This window comes from Silurus meridionalis, chromosome 5 (genome assembly GCF_014805685.1).
Source record: "Silurus meridionalis isolate SWU-2019-XX chromosome 5, ASM1480568v1, whole genome shotgun sequence".
NCBI lineage: Eukaryota > Metazoa > Chordata > Actinopteri > Siluriformes > Siluridae > Silurus > Silurus meridionalis.
Window position 1 is genome coordinate 10,764,577 of NC_060888.1, and position 20,632 is coordinate 10,785,208.

Genomic DNA, 20,632 nt, shown 5'->3' on the forward strand with positions numbered 1-20,632 from the left:
TAAAAGTAAACTTTTGGATTAAGTAGCAACTTTAGATGGTGTTTCTGTCTCAGTGTGTACAGCAGTAAAAGACCATGGTGTGATTATTGACACTAGTCTTTCCTTTGAGGGTAATGTGAATAACATTAACAGGATAGCCTTCTTTACCTTAGAAATATTGCTGAAATAAGAAATATGATGTTGATACAGCAGGCAGAAAAATAAGTCCATGCTTTTGTCAAATCGAGATTAGACTACTGTAATCAGATTAGATTAGATTAGATTCAACTGTACTGTAATTGCACAATTACAGTACAGTTGTGCAAGGTACATGTACAGAGCCAATGAAATGCAGTTAGCATCCAACCAGAAGTGCATAGGTGGCCTATTTACAATAAATAACAGTAAGATAAATAGTGAATGAGGTCCATACATACAAGGATGAGGGTCATTAATGTACAGAAGGTGAATGGTAATAATATATCGTATATATAGTAATATACAACATACTAAATACTGTGCAAAGATGATGACATAATATAGTAATGTACAAGTATGACTGTATGTATGATATAGTATATAAAGTATAAATATGTGGGGAATGTACAGTAATGCAAATGTGAGTTAAAGATGTTCAGTGCAGTAACAGCCACAGGAAAAAAAGCTATTCTTTAATCTGTTTGTGCAGCTCTGAGGCACCTTTAGCATTTGCCTGATAAGAGAAGGGTGAATAGTCCATGGTTGAAGTAAAAGGTATCTTTGATAATGCCCTTTGCTGACAGCGTTTATTAAAAATTTTCTCCAAAGTGGGTAGCTGAGTACTGATTATTCATTGGGCAAATTTCACCACCCTCTAAAGGGTTTTACAGTCTGAATCAGTGCAGCTGCTGTAAAACAGTGTTAAAAGTTCTCCAGTATTCTTCGGCGCTATTAGTGACCTGCAGAATGCTTAACCCGACGGATTGTTTATTATCGCCGGAGATTTCAACCATGTGAATCTCAGGACTGTGCTTCCAAAACTCCATCAGCATGTGGACTTTGCAATGAGAGGAGCGAACACGCTGGATCTTGTTCACACAAACATCCCGGTGCGTATTGTGCGGAGCCCCGCCCCCATCTCGGATAGTCAGACCACTGCTCTGTTATGTTAATTCCAGCATACAGACCGCTCATCGGACGCTCTAAACCGGTTCTGAAACAGGTGAAAACCTGGCCAGAAGGAGCTACTTCTGCTCTTCAGGACTGTTTTGAGTGCACTGACTGGGACATGTTTAGAGAGGCTGCAACCAACGGCGATTCCATCAACTTGGAGGAGTACACATCATCAGTGACCTGCTACATCAGCAAGTGCGTTAATGATGTGACCATCTCCAAGACCATCACTACACGCTCCAACCAGAAGCCGTGGATGACTGCAAATGTGCGTGCACTGTTGAAACAAAGAGACTCTGCCTTCAGAACAGGGGACAAGACGGCCTTAAAAACAGCAAGGGCCAAACTGTCTCGTGCCATCAGAGAGGCGAAGCGCGCACACACGAAGAAAATCCACGACCACTTCCAGGACAGCGGAGACACCCGGCGCATGTGGCAGGGCATCCAGGCGATCACGAATTACAAGACCACATCACCTGCTTGTGACCATGACGCCTCCCTCCCAGATGCGCTGAACGACTTATACGCCCGGTTTGAGGTACAGAACAACGTGAAGGCGAGGAAGACCATCCCTCCTCCCACTGACCAGGTGCTCTGTCTAACCACAGCTGAAGTGAGGAAAACTTTATGCAGAGTTAACCCACGGAAGTCTGCTGGACCTGACAACATTCCTGGCAGAGTGCACAGGGAATGTGCAGAACAACTAGCAGATGTCTTCACTGACATCTTCAACATCTCCCTGAGCAGCAACGTTGTTCCCACGTGCCTCAAGACAAAGACCATTGTTCCTGTGCCGAAGAATTCGACTGTCTCCTGCCTCAATGACTATCGTCCCGTCGCGCTCACTCCCATCGTGATGAAGTGCTTCGAGAGGCTCGTCATGAGGCACATCAAGACCCAGCTTCCACCCTCCCTGGACCCCATGCAGTTTGCGTATCGTCCAAACCGTTCCACGGATGATGCCATCTCCACAACCCTCCATCTGGCCCTCACCCACCTGGATAACAAGCACTCATATGTACGAATGCTGTTCATTGATTTCAGCTCAGCAATCAACACAATCATTCCTCAGCACCAGATCGAGAAGTTGAACCTTCTGGGCCTGAACACCTCCCTCTGCAACTGGATCCTGGACTTCCTGACTGGGAGACCTCAGTCAGTCCGGATCGGGAACAGCATCTCCAGCACCACCACACAGAGCACTGGAGCCCCTCAGGGCTGTGTGCTCAGTCCACTGCTGTTCACTCTGCTGACTCACGACTGTGCACCAACGCACAGCTCAAATTATATCATCAAGTTTGCCGATGACACGACCGTGGGGGTCTAATCAGCAAGAACGACGAGTCAGCATATAGAGAGGAGGTGCAAAGGTTAACTGCCTGGTGTGAAGCAAACAACCTGTCTCTGAACGTGGACAAAACGAAAGAGATGGTTGTGGACTTCAGGAGAGCGCAGAGCGACCAATCTCCACTGATTATTGATGGATCCTCTGTGGAGATCGTCAAGAGCACCAAATTCCTTGGTGTTCATCTGGTAGACAACCTCACCTGGTCACTTAACACCAGCTCCATCACCAAGAAAGCCCAGCAGCGTCTCTTCTTCCTGAGAAGGCTAAGGAAAGCCCACCTCCCTCCCCCCATCCTTACCATGTTCTACAGAGGGACCATTGAGGGCATCCTGAGCAGCTGCATCACTGCCTGGTTTGGGAATTGCACCGTCTCGGATCGCAAGACCCTACAGAGTATAGTGAGAACAGCTGAGAAGATCATCGGAGTCTCTCTCCCCTCTATCCTGGACATTTTCTACCACACGCTGCATCCGCAAAGCACACAGCATTGTGGACGATTACACACACCCGTCACACACACTTTTCACACTCCTACCATCAGGAAAACGGTTCCGAAGCATTCGGGCCGCCACAACAAGACTGTGCAACAGTTTCTTTCCACAAGCCATCAGGCTTCTCAACACACAGAACTGAAACAGGACTCACACACACTCACTCACACACACACACACACTCACTCAAATGTGTGTTACCGAACTGTACAACCTGGACTAAACACAATCATCACTCATCTCGATCAACTCCACCACCATTTATCTATTTATTATTATTTATACTCGCACCTTGTATTACAGTATAATGTTTACATGCTGTCTTTGCACCTCTGTATTACAGTAGAAGGTTTACATGCTGTCCTTGCACCTCCTTGCTGCTGTTTTTCTTGCACTATATTACACAGTACTGTATAATCAAGTATACAGTAGGTTTACTAGTCTGCGCTATACTTGTTTTTTTGTCTTTTGTCTTGTCTTGTGTTGTCTGTCTGCACTGTCTGTCTGTACTGTTTTTTTGTTTGCACCAGGTTGCACTCGATGCACTTTATGTTTGTGTTGTTTAGCAGACTTAAAGCAGGTGGGGACAGTTGCTTGGGCCAAGGACAGAATAAAGAGGTCCATGAAGACCTCAGACAGCTGCTCTGCGCATGCTCTGAGTACACGGCCAGGGATGCCATCAGGGCTGGCTGCCCAGGGTAGCACATACTTCAGTGTGTGAGTGGCTGCTCACCTGGTAATAGCTCTGCCTTGCACATGGGCTTTATGTTCCCCTTTTCAAAACAAGCAATGAAGAGGTTGAGCTAGTCAGAAAGTAAAGCAGAACTGGTTTGGTAGTGCCCCGCAGGGTGGTTTGAGGTCAGTAGTCACCTGAATCCCTTGCCACATGCATCGGGAGTCAGCAGAGTTAAAGTGCTCCTCGATGATTGTATACATGTTCGGCTTGCCAGAATCCTCAGATTGGCTCTGGTAATGCTGTAGGCCTTCCAGTCTCCAGACCTAAAGTCTGTGTTGCATGCTTTGAGCAGAAGATGGACCACCCGGTTCTTCCAGGGTTTCTGATTGGGAAACACTATCATGTTCTTTTGTGTGGTCACCCGAGCCACATACCTGTTGATGTGGTCAAGAACAGAGTTGATGTAGATGTAGTTGATGTGAAACAGGACCCATGCTGTTGGAATCTCGGCAGAAAATATCTTAAATTGCAGTGAGTAAAATCTTTAGCGTTGATAAAGGCTCCATCAAGATGCACTGTCTGCAGTTTGTTAATAGCAGAACTTAGATCTTTCATGGCTGGGCTAGCCTTCGCATGCTTCTTTATCACACGCATCCTTATCAGCCCTGAAATTGGTGCGCCTTGAGCTCCAGAACACTGTTTGTGATGCCAATGTTGAGCCAAGTTTCCGGGAAGACCATGATGTTGCAGTCCGTAATCAATCTCTGAGTGAGGGTCCAGATCCTGAGCCCATCCAGTTTGTTCACCAGGGATCAAACATTTGCAAAAAAAATACTAGGAAGCATTGGTCGATGTGGGTTTAGCGTTAGCTTAGCTCGGAGTCCTCCGTGTTTTCCTTGTTTCTGTTTACGGTCTTTGCACCGACGCTGGCCCCGGACAGTTTCGGTCGGGATAAAGGGCTCGCTGTGTTGCGACTTCCTTATGAGGTCCGGTAGTATTTGGTCAAAGCTAAAAATGTCCAAAAAGTCAGAAACAGCGTTTGTGCAGATATGACCAATATCCATGAGTGACTGTCTGTCAAATGTTATACTCGCATAACTGAATTGCATGTGCATGCAGGAGAATAGTGTGTAAATAAGCACAAATACGGCATATCTGGAGAAACGCTGAGCCTCGCATTCTGTAAGGGCCGCCATCTTGGTCATCATCTTGGTCATCATCTTCCTTCAGTTAGCTTCAGTTAGTCCAGAATGCAGCAGCAAATGTCTTTTTCCAGAGCCAGGAAATATAACCACATTACCCCTTTTTTTATTCAGTCTACACTGGCTTACATTTCATTTCGCATTGATTACAAAATGCTACTACTGATGTATAAAGCAGGGAATGGTCTCACCCTGCAGTATTTGAGCGAACTTTTGATAAAATATGTTTTGCCACACTTACTTAACATCAAAAGGTGCAGGCCATTTGTTGGTACCTAAAATAATGAAGACTACAGCAGGGGGCAGATCTTTCACTTACAAAGCCCCACAGTTCCCGAACAGTCATTAGGACTTCCTTAGATCTCAGATTTTTTTTTTACACCCTGACCACACATTATAGCCTATATAACCTTAAACAGTTAAACAATGACAATGCTTTTCAGTCTATATTCAAGTCACCCATCTTCTCTTTTTCTCTCTGTGTCGAGTAAACATGCCCCTGAGGTTCCAGTGATCAGTGACTGTTATCCTTTTTTTCTCCAGATCTCCCAGGTTCATCCCAATATCCTACCTCTGGATGTAGTCCTTCTCAATTGAGACCACTCTGTGCATGGATGGTTCCACACCTACAGCCTTAAGATCCATAAAGCCGCTGAGCAACTCAAGAAATTTGATAATTAATATCAACAGTCTACTTCAGTGGCTCAGGACCACAGGTTGCATGAATAGTTCTGCATTTACCCACCTATTACTACACAGCTCAATAATGGGACTGCAATGAAAGAACATTCTGTGCCACCCAGATGGAGATAGGTTTCCCTTTGGGTCTGGTTCCTCTCAAGGTTTCTTCCTCATTCCATCTCAGAGTTTATCCTTGCCACAATCAAGCTAGTGGTGTCTTGCTCATCAGGAATAAACAATTCTAATAAACTACCTTATATGCAATAAATGTACACATTTTTATATAACCTTATTACCGCTTTATCGGTGAAAGCTGCTGTCAATGGACAATGTCCATTGTAAAAAGAATTAAATTGAATTTAGTGTTTCCGTACCGGAACTGACAGGCAATGTACTGTAAATACTTCAGCTAACTGACTATGCATTTGTTGTGTTCAAAAAGGCATTCTCACAGGCACAGAGCAGTAATGTGTTTATAACAACACTCTGGATTACAAGTCCCTACTAACCTGAGCATTCATGTATTGTATCCCTAAAGAGGTTTATGAAGAAACTGGTTTGAACTATGCCGCAAATGTAAACTAATTAATTAATCCACCCAATTAAAAATTTAATTACTTATGTAGTCTTATCTACACAAAAGCTTATTGCCTTCCTCATGACCTTATTTTAATGGTTTTGGGGTTTTTTGTGCATTGATAAATGCTGGCAGAAAATTCCTAAAAGCGTTTTAGTGAATACTAATTCTTAGCTATAAAAAATAATAAAGTCTCATGAGCACGACCCCGAACCTGAAAAAGGCAAGACATAATGGTTCATTTATGAATTCAAGTGTACATGCTTTAAGTAATAACTATAGTGGCAAAAAGCAACTATAAAAGGCAATAACTAGTTGCAAAAGACAAGTACAACACATTTAAGACTGCTACCAAACGGAACTCTACATGGTAAGTTAAATGCCCAATTGCTATGGCACTGGTATATAATTTAGCATAAATGTGTTAAGTTTGGGATGGAGCTCAAGTATTTGAAACTCTAAACTAATATTTTTTTTATTTTTTTTGGTAACTGTACATCAGTGTATCTGGTACAATTGCCATGTAAAAAAACAAACTTTCACAAGCTGAGGTGTGCAGAAATGTACACACTCATAGCAAATTAAAAGTAGTATCAATTATTAGATCACTCAATCGAGAAAGGAGTTATTTTCCCCCTGTGTCAGTCTCAAAAAAATTGTATCTCCTGTATCATTCTTAGAGCATTTCTCCTCTGTGTCAGTCTCACAATATTTCTTCCCTGTGTCAGCCCCCTAACCCCCATCCCGGTTTAGTTTCTGAAATGTATTTTCCCCATCTTTGTCTCAGGTTGTAGTCCTTCCTTGTGACTATCGCTATACTGCACAGTTATTTGTTCATTTATGTACAAATACACATTGCTTCACAGTTCTTTTGGACTTCTCTCTGCCTCCTTGGGAAAAAAATGTTGGAAAACCTATTGCATCATTACAGCTATATTCTTACCTGTGAAGCAGTCAGATCCAGTCCAGTTAGGTTGACACACACAGGTGCCACTTTCAGGCATATAGGTGCCATGACCAGAGCATTGTTCCTGACAGGCTGGAAGCGGACTTTCACAGCTCATGCCCCCCCAGCCAGGTGAGCACAGGCACTCACCCTTCACACAGATACCATGTCCCTCACATTGCGGGTCCAAACAGTCCACTACAAAGATATGGACAAAAAATTTCAATATTAAACAATCTAGGTAAAGCCTTCTCAGAATAGTGGAGGTTATTTTAACAGTAATGAGGAACAAAAATATGAAATTGATGTTTAAAAAGCATGTTTAAAACGTTTGTTTGGTGGTCAGTGTGTCCCTAAATTATTGGCCATATAGTATCAGTGGATTACTAAAAGTAGTGAAGCTGTATGTACACAGCGTTAGTGTCTATCCTCTCATACCTCTTAATTATTTAAATAAATATCACAAGATACAGTAGAAGGACACTGCAGTACAACTGCACTTTACAGCAACATAAAAACATTTTTGTAGAATAAATGCTCTGTGCTGCTCTCTACAAAACCACAGTGCTTGATAAGGAACTCTTTCCATTTTACAAGCTTACGCAGTATGAAAATGTTCACAATGTCTCTCTATCTGAAAAGCACATTTAACAAGACACGATATGGCAGCCAATTCTGTAGCAAATAAAACTGCCTGACACCTTAACAATCTCTCCTCATTGCCTACTGTATTAATGGCCTAGTAAATCTTTTCCATTTAGCTTGTGTAATTAGTCTGATTCTCTTGGCTTTCATCAAAGCTCAGCCTCATCAACTCAAGGTTATAAGTGTTAGCAAGGTTTCAGACAGTTCGGACCACTATTACAACTGTGGAAATTCGACCGGTGAGCCATTGATTTTGTGTTTGAGGCAGGCAGATTACTTGCAGTCTCAGAATGCAATGAAAGAAAATAACCAAGGAGACCTCCTGGTTTTGAAGTTGCTCAATGTTTTGTAAGAATTGTGGCAAACAGCCATGTAGTTAATATAAAGAAGAGTAATAGAAGCAACCTGCCTCTATTAAGAGCAACCTGTATCATATAATGTGGTTCTTGACTAATTCATGTGATGTATCAAATAATGCAGTTCCTTAAATGCCATATACTTCTATTTCATGTGAAAATGTTAAAAGAAATGGAGTAATGTTTAAATTATTATTAGATTTTTGAGTGTTCTGTTTATTAAAAATCTGATCAACGATGTATGAATATTATTGCCCAGGAACTCTCTTATAAAAGATATGCATAGTTTATTTGCAATACTCCAGTATGCTGGCTGTCAAAAAGACAAAGACAAGAACATTAGGCTGACATCTGGTCTATCTCTGCTGACTTTGCTGTTGGCAAGAGGTTATAGTAGGTACAGAACCAAGCGATTTGATGTAAAGAAAACAGGCCTGGAAAAAGTCCAGAAATGCATCCCCCAAATGATTGAATTTCAGCCAACTGCAGAAAACAGCTGTGAGACACACTTGTCAGTTAGTATTTCTGGCCCTGCGGATTCTGGCCAGAATTGTGTGCTCTTACCTTGCTCGCAGTTGTTGCCCTTGTATGCAGGAATGCAAATGCAGACACCTTGGACACATTCTCCATGGTTGGAACAGGTTGGGTCAATGCACTGCTCTGCTGGGATGCTGCATTCTGGCCCTTTCCATCCCTCATGGCATATGCACCGACCTTTGCGATATTCGCCATTGCCACTGCACAGTACTGGGCATGTGTCTGCAAATATTGATGATTCAATCCGAACAAGAGCCAGAGTTACAGAAAACACAACTGCAACTGCACAAATTGTAAGTTGATCGCATTTTGCATTGTAATGCTTTGTCCTATTTGCATATCATTCTCATCCAGTGGATTAAATAGGACACTGTTTTTTGTAATGTATTTGCATAGCTAAATTCTATAAATAGAGCTAAAAAAGGTAAGTAAGGTATATTTTAATAGGCAGGTACTTTGGGAAAATATTTATGAGTGGTATTATCCATTTTAATATCAGGAATAAGCAAAGGCATTTTCAGCACTCTCATTTATCAGTCAATAAATGCTGTCTTTGAAGTCAGAGAGCCTTGGAGAAAAATATATTGCTACCAGTATCTGATTTAAACAAGTTAGACACATAATCAGTATGCACCAGCACTAGGTCTTTGCAATGCATGTGATTACAATGTGTTTTATTCTGAAAGGGCTTAAAGCAAAAATCATCACATAAATTATCATATAGAAAAATATGCATTTACAATTTTTCCCATTTTTCTGCTCAATAAAATGACATTTATATATTGTTCCACACTCCAGCTAAACATGACAATATCTCACTGCAGTCACAATGGTCTGGAAAGTACATAATTACTCGCTATTAATGCAAATGATGCTGTTTGTCTGTCTTTCAATTGCCACATATCTTAATATTTCACTTCACTGCCAAAAATGTCGTTTTTAAGTCTCATGTTAATCATACTCAATAAAGCTTGGACAACTGACAAAAAAATGTATTCCTTATTTGCACACTCGAATAGATGTCTACTACCATGCTTCTCTGTTTGCTAACAATTACATAAAAATTTTATATATTGGGTATTTCAAAATATATTTCAGCAACTTATAAAATCATCTCTACTAAACCAGGCACTCTGCAGGAAAAGGGGTATCCATAAACAGCCAGTAGAGCTGCATTAGCCACAGCCTACATGAGACATTAATCATAAAAACAGTAATCAATCATACCAGCAACTAATCATTTGAGTAACCATGCCTGAATTTTCTTTAGAGATGCCCAAAGTGACGGTCTCTCAGCAGTTACAAAAGTCACAAGTTGTTTGAAACCTTACACAGCAAAAATCATTCTCTCCAACAAAGAGCATGTTCTAACCTTGCTTTATGAAATTATGATATTGCTGGCCAAATGGGAGCCAGAAATGAGATTGAAAGGTCAAATGCTTGTATACCTTCAAAAATTGACATTGACTGCTTTTGCTGAGGTCATACCATTTCCATCTCCTTTTCTAGCCTTCTTGAAAACAGCATAGTTCTCTTTTCCAAGCCTGTCTATTAGTCTCCATATCATCCCTGGCATGAGGCCCATGACAGCAGCAATAAGAGGTGCATTACATTTATTACAATAATTCATATGCCTGGGACCTCCAGGGACCCAGAAAAGGTGCAGGAATCAAGTCCGAATAATAGGCTATAAGGAACACTGAATGACATCTCTGAGACCAAATAGTGGAGGTAAAACCGACCTGATTTATTGGGCCTTTGCATTCCAGCAAAGCCCTTTTTAAGGTCTCTGAAGCCTGTAATCATTTATGGGCATGACAGCAGACAGAAAAAGAGGGAAACAGGAAGCAGGGGAACAGAGAGAGTGTGAGAGTGGGAAACTGACAACTTCACTGAAGCCATTTGCTTCCATATGCCATTCTCCAGCACGAAAGGTTTTGCTCTTCACAAAACAATGCCCTGACCTTTCATGCTGCAAGTTATCTATTTTGTTTCAGTCCAAAGGAATATGGCATCAAAGGCTGGTGGATTTCTTGAATGCCCCAACATTAGCATGTTTGAAAGCCTGAAAGAATCAATTCTATGCTTTATCCACAGAAAAGCAGAAAGATAATTGTTGCATAAAGCATTAATGATTAAGGTCTCCCTATGAAGCGAGCTATAATGATGGTGGAACCAAAGCCAGAATGCCAGAATTTGAGGCAGAATGTGAGTCAATGTGCATAAATGTACAAAGAGCTATTAGACATGCCATGCCTTTTAGTCTTGTACATTATTTAGCCATCTCTAAAGTCATGCTCTCCTTGGGTGTAGTCAGTGTGCAACACAAATCGCAACACCACTGATTGCCAGTGTGAAACACACTGTCCTGATCTGACGAGAGGGGAAGCAAAAAAATTCAGCACTGCCCGTTTTTACAATCTCACACTAAACAAACTAATAAACAAGCCCTTTAAAAAATGTGAAAATTTTAAGCATTAATGCAAATTTTGCATTATTATCTAATTAATATTAAGCCTTTGGTCAATGATGGGAAAAAAATGTTATTGCAATTTTTGTACATGCGTATAGTGACCTTAAATTAGTTCATTAATAAAACACTTTTACTGTAAGGCAGTGACACTTTTTTAAATACATGATTTTCAGGAAAATCTGGAAAAAAAAAAAAAAAACAGCTCAGGTATACAGTGACCTTTCCCCCAATGAACCCTGAAAAGAAATAAGAAGGAATGGCAGAGGTAGAGAGGAGGATCGGGAGAAATGTGTCCATGGCATAATTAAGCAGCATTACCCATAACCTTTAAGGAAATCTAGGCACTGACCTTTTTCACAGTTTGGTCCAAGGAAGCCAGGAAAACAGTGGCAGTGACCAGCAACACACTCACCATTGCAGCTAGAGGAGCATCCATCCATGGTCTCTGCACAGTACACATAAAAGTATTATTTTTTGAGAAAACATTAGACTAAAAAGAATTAATTTAAATCACCCAATATAATAATGCTATTGATTATATATTTCAGACAAAAACTTGCATTTGCACATGACCCATAATCCCTCGTATTCTAATACGAATAAGGCAAATGTATTTCATTTAAGCTTTCACATCAGAAGACAACTGATTGCAGTGGGCATACAGTCGGCATTTAACCTGCATAATTGTAGTAAACTGTCAGGATCTTCCGGGAACACAGCACGCACTTTCGGTTTTGCAGCATGCACTTCTGGTTCTGCGATGCTCACTTACGGGTCAGCGGCCATCTTGGCATTTTTCCCACGCCTATCGGTATTTAAGGACACACAAAACTTTAGCTCAGGGCCAGATTATCTCACCGGCTTTCTAAAGTCCCTGGGAATACACTTGCCACCCTGCCTGCTCTGGATCCTGTTTCTGTTCCTGACCCTGATTGTGACTCTGTACTCTGTTCTGCACTGCCTCTGCTCTATCCCAGATCTACATCAGCTGAATTAGGCTGAATTAGACATTAGACTGATAAGGCTCTGGTTCAAAATGCTGACCCTCAAGCTGGTTGTGTCTCAGATCAGATCCGAAGACTAGGATGCGTAATTTCATGTACCCATCCTTCCTTCTCACAGGAAGTTCCTGAGGTTTGCTTTTGGGGTCAAAGTGTACCAATATCGGGTCCTCCTCTTCAGCCTTGCCTCATCACCCGCACCTTTACGAAATGTCTTCATATGGGATTCTACGACTATGCTCGCACAGCTTTCTTCTGCCAGCATTGTTTATCCTTATGGCGTTCAGGAAAGTCAAAGAAGGTCAATTACTCACTGTCAGGCAGTTTCAGAAACAGCTCGGGTTCATGGTAGCAATGTCCAATGTCATCCCATTTGGCTTCTTGTACATGAGACCCCTTCAGTGGTGACTCTGGGCCCATGGGTTCTCACAGAAGGGCAATCCCCTCCGTATGATCAAGGTCACGTGGCGATGCCTACGTGCCTTAGATGCTTGGAGAGATCCCGGGTTCCTACTCTAAAGCCCTGTGTTGGGAGTCCCCGGTCATCGCATAGTGCTAATGACGGATGCTCTGCGCAAGGTCTAATGGAAAGTCCATCCCGGCCGGGACTTTCTTCTTGCAGCATGAGAAGAAAAGCACAGAAGAAATGTATTTGAACTAACAGGAAAAAAGACTACCAAAGACGTGCCTTCTGATATTTTTATCATCTATGCTTTCTGTTGCCCATACTTTAGAGCCCCATCTTCTGGCTCTAAAGCATTTCCTCCCAGACCTCAGAGGCCATCATGTGTTGATCTGCTCGGACAACACCTTGGTGGTCTCATACAAACCACTATAGGGGTCTGCGCTTGCACCCCCTTTACAGGCTGGTGCACCAGAGAGCTCCCTGAGAGCAGCTTAGATCCCAGGCTGTTTGAACCAAGCAGCGGACACCCTGTCAAGGGGAGTGGAGAAGTTTGGCAAAGCCCAAGTAGACCTGTTTGTGTCTCTAGAGACGTGGCACTGTCCCCTGTGGTTCTCCCTATATCCTTCATCCCAGCCGGGACTGGATGCCATGGCGCAGCCGTGGCCGGGGTGGTGGCTGTATGCCCTCCCCCCCATCGCACTGCTTCCGGGAGTTCTGGAGAAAGTCCATCTCCTCCTGGTGGTCGGGCCATCCATGGTTCACAGACTTGGTGGCCCTCCTCGAGCAGCCTCCATGGGAGATTCCTCTGAGGAGAAATCTCCTCTCTCAATCAGGGGGCACAATAGTTCATCCCCGACCAGAGCTGTGGTAGCATTGGCTGAGGACCCTAAAGGGGCACAGCTCCGAGGTTCTGGTCTCTCCACCGAGGTAGTAGAGGCCATTCTCCAATCCAGAACTCCCTCCATGAGGAGGTTGTATGTCGGGACAATGACGTCTGTTCACTGTGTGGTGCATTTAGCACAAATTGGACCAAGTCCACTGCCCAGTTGGTTCATTGCTGAAGTTCCAGCAGGATCAGCTCTGTCTATTATTAAAGTCTACACGTAAACTGTTTTGGCATATCACGCCCCTGTGTCGGGGCATTTACTGGGCAGAGACCCGCTGCTGACACGTTTTTTCCGCCGCACCTGGAGGCTGAGGCCTAGAGCGCTTGGGTGGGACCTGGCCACAGTGGTGGAGGCTCTGTCCGAGCCCCCCTTCGAGCCATTGGCCGAAATTTCGTAGAGGCACTTGTCTATTAAGACTGCGTTCTTGCTGGCTATCTGCTCTCTGAGGAGAGTATGTGATCCACAGGCCCTCTCTGTGGGCCCCCTCCTTTCTGGAGTTCACTCCAGGCAGCGCCTTCCTGCACCCTAGAGTTATGTCCCCAAGGTGCCCTCGTTCGTCCCACGACCTGTCAGGCTCCAGGCATTCAATCCTCCTCCATTCCAGACCGCAGACCAGGAGAGATTGAACTGGCTGTGTCCGGTCCGAGGACTGGACTGTTATGTCCACAGGACAAGTCCTTGGAGGAAGTCAAAACAATTGTTCATCTGCTACAGCCCTCTGAGGAGAGGCCTTCCTGCTCATAAGCAGACCCTCAGCAGATAAATTATTGACACTATTGCATCCTCTTATGGGTCCTCTGGTCTCCCCGCTCTATTCAAGGTCAAAGTGCACTCGATCCAGAGTGTGGCAGCCTCTAGTGCTTGGTCCTTTGGAGTGTCCCTTCAAGACCTTTGCAATGCTGGGGGCTGGTCCACCTCGCTCACCTTTGTCAGGTTTTACAACCTCGACCACTGTGCCATTACTGGTACCTCTGTCCTTCAACCTAGCTGTGCTCTTTCACAATCAGGGACTGGTCAGTGTGGTAGTATTGGACATTTATTCCCAAAGCGTTCTGACGCAGCTCGAGTTCCTGAAAGGGAATGTCTCTAGGTTACGTATGTAACCCTAGTTCCCTGAGGGAACGAGACAATGTGTCTTTATGCCACACCTCCGGCGTCCTTTAACCCTTCCTTCTCGGTTACAAGCAGTTACAAGCTAAAACCGGCTTCAATCCATGTGCATAAAATCCATTTCCTGATCGTGATGTCACCACACCGGTGACAGCCTGCCTTTAATTTTGACTGATTACACACATTATTTAGAGCATGGACAACACAACCGCGTTTCCAAAGCATTCCGACACAGCGTCTCGTTCCCTCAGAACTAGGGTTACATACATAACCTACAGACATTCTGAAACAATCAATCCAGGTTTTCTTTCCCTTTTGATGTGTATCAGTTTTAAAGATCATGAAGCACAAACATTATCGGAAAAGTATTATGACATGTAAAGACCCTACAAGTTATAAAAAGAACAAAAAAAATGCCTGTGTTTTTGCTGTTTAGACAAACACAATCAGTGAATCCAAATTGATTACCATACATTAGACAGGTTGATTATTCACCATTCTGAACTTCATTTCCAAACACTGTGCCAATATGTACATTGTACACCTAGTAAAAGCTGTTTCAACATTAAAAATGAACATCATGATGGATGGGTAGATTAGGAACATAAACAGCAGCTTGCAGCATGAGAAGAAAAGCACAGAAGAAATGTATTTGAACTAACAGGAAAAAAGACTACCAAAGACGTGCCTTCTGATATTTTTATCATCTATGCTTTCTGTTGCCCACACAGAAAATAAAAATAGAAGCAATAACCTGCTCTCACAAAAACATTTTGCATTAACAGATGACTACATACTGTACATAATTTTGCTCATATACTGAGCATTATCCTGATGAAAAAGAGGCCACTGCTATTAAGGAATACCGTTGCCATGAAGGAATGCAACAATGTTCAGATAGGTGGTACTTTTTAAACTCCACATAAATCCCATGTCCAAGGTTTCCCAGTAGAACACAACCCAGAACAACATACTGCTTCTGCCAACAGGCCTTTTTGCTATAGTGAATTTTTAGGTCTAGCATTTTTGCCTTTACAGAAACCAAGACACCCAACTGCTGTACATTCTATAATGACAACGTCCTAGTGCACAAGGTGAGGAAGATAGGACCAAGGTTGAAAACAGACTAGTAGTATTCACAAACCACTGACTTTGTATGGGATGAATTAGAAGACCACATGCACCCCTGACCAACATCAATGCTTGACCAGTTGAACAGTGCTCTTTTGGCTTAGAGTTAATCCCCATAGCCATAACTTTCATAATACCTCCCAGATGAGAGATTTTATTTATAGAAACATAGGGGACTAAATTAAAGATGGAATGTTCAACAAGCACATAAGTGTACTATGGTCAAGTGTCCACAAACTAATGAGCTGGCCACATGCAACAGTGCTAGAAAAAAAACGTCCTGAGATAAAATGAGGAAGAAACATTAAAAAGGGAGTCAAAAGGAAACTAATGTTTTTCAAGGAAACAGTGGTAAATCTGCAATACAGTATATAGTATCTGGCCACTTAAAGGGGTTAACTTGTCACTTTAAATGTTTACCAATACATTTTATGTATATGGCACTGAATGTTAAAGTACATTTAATCACACTATAGCTTACATTTTTTGTGTCTCAATGAATAGATAATGTAATTTATACTGATGCGAATGGATTAACTAGCATGCATTCGAATTTAAATTATATAAGGCAGCTGATTTACAAATGATCCTGTTACAAGGAACTACTGTAGAAAATTGAAAGGTGCAGAAAAGGCTTAGTTTCTCAATTCCACTGCACATGGCTAAACACAATGAGAATTTCTTGTCAAGATAACGTGTTCACCTTATTTTGATGCACAGTAAAATGTCACGTTATTTGTCATTTTGCATAACTACCATGTTATTTACCTACATATAATTGATGCTAAAATGTCAAAGTAGCTTTTACATGTATTAGTTTATAAATTGATCAATGACGATAACAGACTATTACTTATATATATATATATATATATATATAAGTATCTTTCATACCAGAGATCCCTTTTCTCAGTAATTTAAAAGATGGACATATACAGTAGTAGCATAGTAACAACCAAAATGATTTCTTGCTCCTAGCCTTACCAATAGTGGTGCTCAGAAGCAAGACCTGTTCCATCTTCTTTCCATCATTGTAGAGTGCCAAGTACCATGTTCCAGGGTCCATGTATTCAATAAAGCCTGTGTCCTGCAGAGAGTGAAGCTGCAGGTTCCTCTGCTCAGAGCTTAAGTTAATCAACTGCTCAGAGATCAACTGCTTTCCATCCAGAAGCTTCACAAAGTCGAACTGATAAGAGGGATAAAAGCAAATCAGAATAAACATATACCTAATTCAGGATGACTTCCTGAAATCGAACACAAATAAACTGAAGTCCACATTCAAGTTCAACACTTATATAATATGAACCTGAAAATTTATTTCAACCCTTGCGAAAAAAAAATGAAAAAGGCACTACCTTATTATTCTCTGAACTCTGAGTTTCAGCACTTCTAGTAGGCACTGTGTGCAATTAGTACATTTAATAATTTTTTTTAAACATATAAAGTCCACTTTAAAATATATTTCACTTTTGAAAATGTGGAGCTGCTTATGAGTAAGAACTTTAACACACACACACACACACACACACACACACACACACACACACACACACACACATACAGAAGTTGAGTGAAGATACAGTAATTTGTAAGCCTAAAGAGTGTTTTCAGAGCAAAGCGGAGCATCAACTTGTATTTAATTATATAAAAAGCATAAAAGCATGATTGCAAAATGGAAAAAAGCAACATTTAACAGAAGCTTGCTGCAACTTGACAGGCAGAAAATTTACAACAAACTAAATGTATATGCACAAATATATACAATGAATATAAATCATCCACACACCCCTGTTAAAAGTGCAGCTGACATGCAATCATGTCAGATCTCATTCCACTTTTAATGTGAACTAGCAACCATAGAAATGTACAAAATGTGTATAAATGTGCAAAACCTGCATAAGTGTGCACACCCACCACAGTGCTTATAAATTAAAAGTAATTCTCATACACCAGATGAACCCCAAATTAAAAAAAAAAAAAGTAAGATTTCGCTTCTGCATGAAGCTATAGTTCACAAAAAGACAAAAAGACAAAGACAACATTTACAGGATCGTACAGTCAAGCAGGAGAGGAAGATAAACAAATTTCCAAAACATTAGCTGTACCATAAAGATGGTCATTATCAGAAGCTGAAAAAATAGGGCACCAAGGAAACAACTCCGAGAAAATTTCAGAAAGACTGCTATGAGACCAATATCACATATTAATGGAGCCGCCAGTAAGGAGGAAAAGATGAAGGCCAAGGACGAGGTTTATGGATGTAGTGAGAGAGATGTTCAATAGGGTTTAAGTTAGGGCTCTTGCCGAGACATTCTCAGACATGCACATAGTTGTCCCAAAGCTACTCCTGTGATGTTTTGGCTATGCGCTCAGGCTTATTGTCATGTGGGAAGATCAAGCTTTGCCCCAAACTGTGGTCCTGAACTATGTCCATTTGCCACATCTCTAATGGAAAAAAAAAAACACCCCCACAGCATCATGCTGCCACCATCAGGCATCACTTTTGGGATGTTTTTTGTCAGGATCAGGGGGGTTTTCAAGGTATTGCCCCCATGTGTTTTCTGTTTCCCACCACAAGATGGTGTCTGGCTACCTAATCAGAACTAACCATTTACACCTAGTTCTCATTACTTTGGCCCCTGTTTGCTCCAGTCTCTTGCCGGTTTGTTGCATTTCCCTGACACCTGTATATGCTCCTGCCTAATATTGTTTATAAGTCTTGCTTTCAAGTTTGCTTTATCGTGCCTGTGCCCAGCCCTATGAAAGACTCGCTTATCTTTTTTTTTTTTCCAATTTTGCCTTGTTCCTGTTGGATTCTGTTTTATCCATGTACTTTCGGGATTTGCTTTTGTTTTCTTCTCGCCGGCTTTTGGTAATCAGTGTTTTTGCTTAGTTTTTTTTGGACTCTTTGCTCCAAGGTTTTTTCAGATTTATATTTTTGTATTCTAGCAATTCCTAACGGGAGCAGTCAAAAAAGAAGAAGATTTTTGTATCCTTGGTTTTCTTACTTTGTGTTTACATAACACCATGAACTTTTTATCAGCTCCTAGTATGTCTCTGCACATGGATTCACCTAACCCCAACCCCCCTCTGCCCCCTGTGGCAGACTGCCAACGTGTCTGCCTCGTGCACGGCTGATCTGAGTTTGAGCCGCACACTCGCTGACAGGTTTTGAGCAGGTGATGATTTCCTCCAGACGTAAGATTTAGTACTGAGGCCAAACAGTTCAATCTTAGTGAGAATCTAGTTCCACACAATCTGAGGCCTTTAGTGTTTTACTAGCCACTCTACCATAAAGGCCAGATTGGTGGAGAACTACAGTGATGGATATCCTTTTGGAACTTTGTCTCCTCATCACATAAGATCTTCAAAGCTCAGTCAGTGTGACCATCGGGTTTTTGGTCACCACTTACTAAGGCCATTCTCCCCCCGTTGCTCAGTTTGGCCAGAAGACAAGCTATTGGAAGAGTTCTAGTCTAGTGCCACATTTCATTTCTTTCATTTGAGAATCATGGAGGCCATTGTGCTCTTGCAAAACCTTAGTAATCTTTCTTTAACCTTTTCCTGATCTGTGCCTTGCAACAATCCTGTCTCTTAGCTCTGCAGGAAGTTACTTTGACCTCATGGCTTGTTTTTTTCTCTGACATTCAATGTCAGCTGTGAGGCCTCCTATAGAGAAGTTTGTGCCTTTTAAAATCATGTCCACTTAATAAACCTTTCCTTCCTAGACTCCAGTCAAGTAGAAACATATCAGCAACGATAAAGAGAAATGGGAGGCACCTGAGCTAGTTTTTTAAGTGTTGCAAAGGGTCTGAATACCTATGTTCAAGTGATACTTCAGGCTTTTTAATTATAAAAAAAAATTATAGATATGTCCAGAATTATGTTTCAATTTCTCAATGTAGACTACTGACTGTAGATTAACAAGGGGCAGATTATAACAAATAAACTAAATGTCATTGAACAACAATATTGAAACTGTCCATTCATGCAATAATTGGTTAGTTAAAACTAATGTTAAATTACAAGCAGGCTTTTGTGTGTCTTACACTGAGGAATGGTTCTTCTGTCTTCTGCCTGTCAGCAGATATCAGTGGAGAGTTGCAGTGCTGGTTGACATAATCTCTGTTGCTTAACCAGATTTGTTAATCAGCTCTCTTACCAAAGCCCTTCTCAATTGATTGTTTGGTTTGAGCAGATTGCTTAGAATAGTCAGCTAGGCAGGTGGGTCTGGGGAAAAGTCCATGTGGTTCCAGACTTCATCCATTAAAAAAGTATGAAGGCCATTGTGCTCTTAGTAACCGTCAAGGGTTAGGGTTGTGCCTTGACACAATTCTGATTTTTCTTATCCTAAAATATCCAGTTGCATTTGCATCAACACTTGTATGGACCACATAGTAAAATATTAACAGATAACAAAAACGTTGGGATGGGGCCAAATCTATCATTGCATAGCATCCTCTTCTTTTAACAGCAGTCCATATAAGTCTGGGAACTGAGGAGACCAGTTGCTGGAGTTTGGCGAGAAGAATTCTCTTCCACATCTTTTAAGAATGTCTGACAAAAGATACTATTTGCACAACAGTTCTGAGTCTTTTTTGACATACAGTATATTTAATTTCTTGATGTGCCAAATGTTAAGAATTAATAAAAGGTCTGGACTGCAGGCAAGCCAGTCCAGCACCCAAACTTTTCTATTATAACGCCATGCTGTTGTAGGATTTTCTTGTTGAAATCAGCATGGCCTTCCCTGAAAAAACTTTTCTGAATAGAAGGTTATTTTGCTCTAAAACCTATACATACTTTTCAGCATTGATGGTGCCTTTCCAGATGTGAAAGCTGCCCATTCCATAAGCAGTTGTGCACTTCACACAATCAGAGATGCAAATTTTTGGAACTGAGCGCTGATAAGCCAGATGGTCCTTTCTCTGCTTTAGTCCTAAAGACATCCAAATATGATGTTTCCAGAAAGAATTTCAAATTTTGATTTGTTTGACCATTATTTTCCATGGTGCCCCAGTCCATTTGAAAATA

General features: G+C 41.7%; 1 protein-coding gene across 6 annotated transcripts in view; it reads right to left on the reverse strand.

Moving 5' to 3' along the window:
• Positions 1-20,632, reverse strand: part of LOC124385965 (teneurin-1-like) — a 269,690-nt gene that overhangs the window by 91,853 nt on the left and 157,205 nt on the right. For all 6 annotated transcript variants that reach the window (XM_046849510.1, XM_046849505.1, XM_046849506.1 and 3 more), the window contains 4 exons: positions 16,583-16,784; positions 11,413-11,508; positions 8,618-8,812; positions 7,050-7,250 (listed from right to left, as the gene is read on the reverse strand). In XM_046849510.1, coding sequence (XP_046705466.1) covers positions 7,050-7,250; positions 8,618-8,812; positions 11,413-11,508; positions 16,583-16,784 — 694 coding nt within the window. The remainder of the gene's footprint in view (positions 1-7,049; positions 7,251-8,617; positions 8,813-11,412; positions 11,509-16,582; positions 16,785-20,632) is intronic.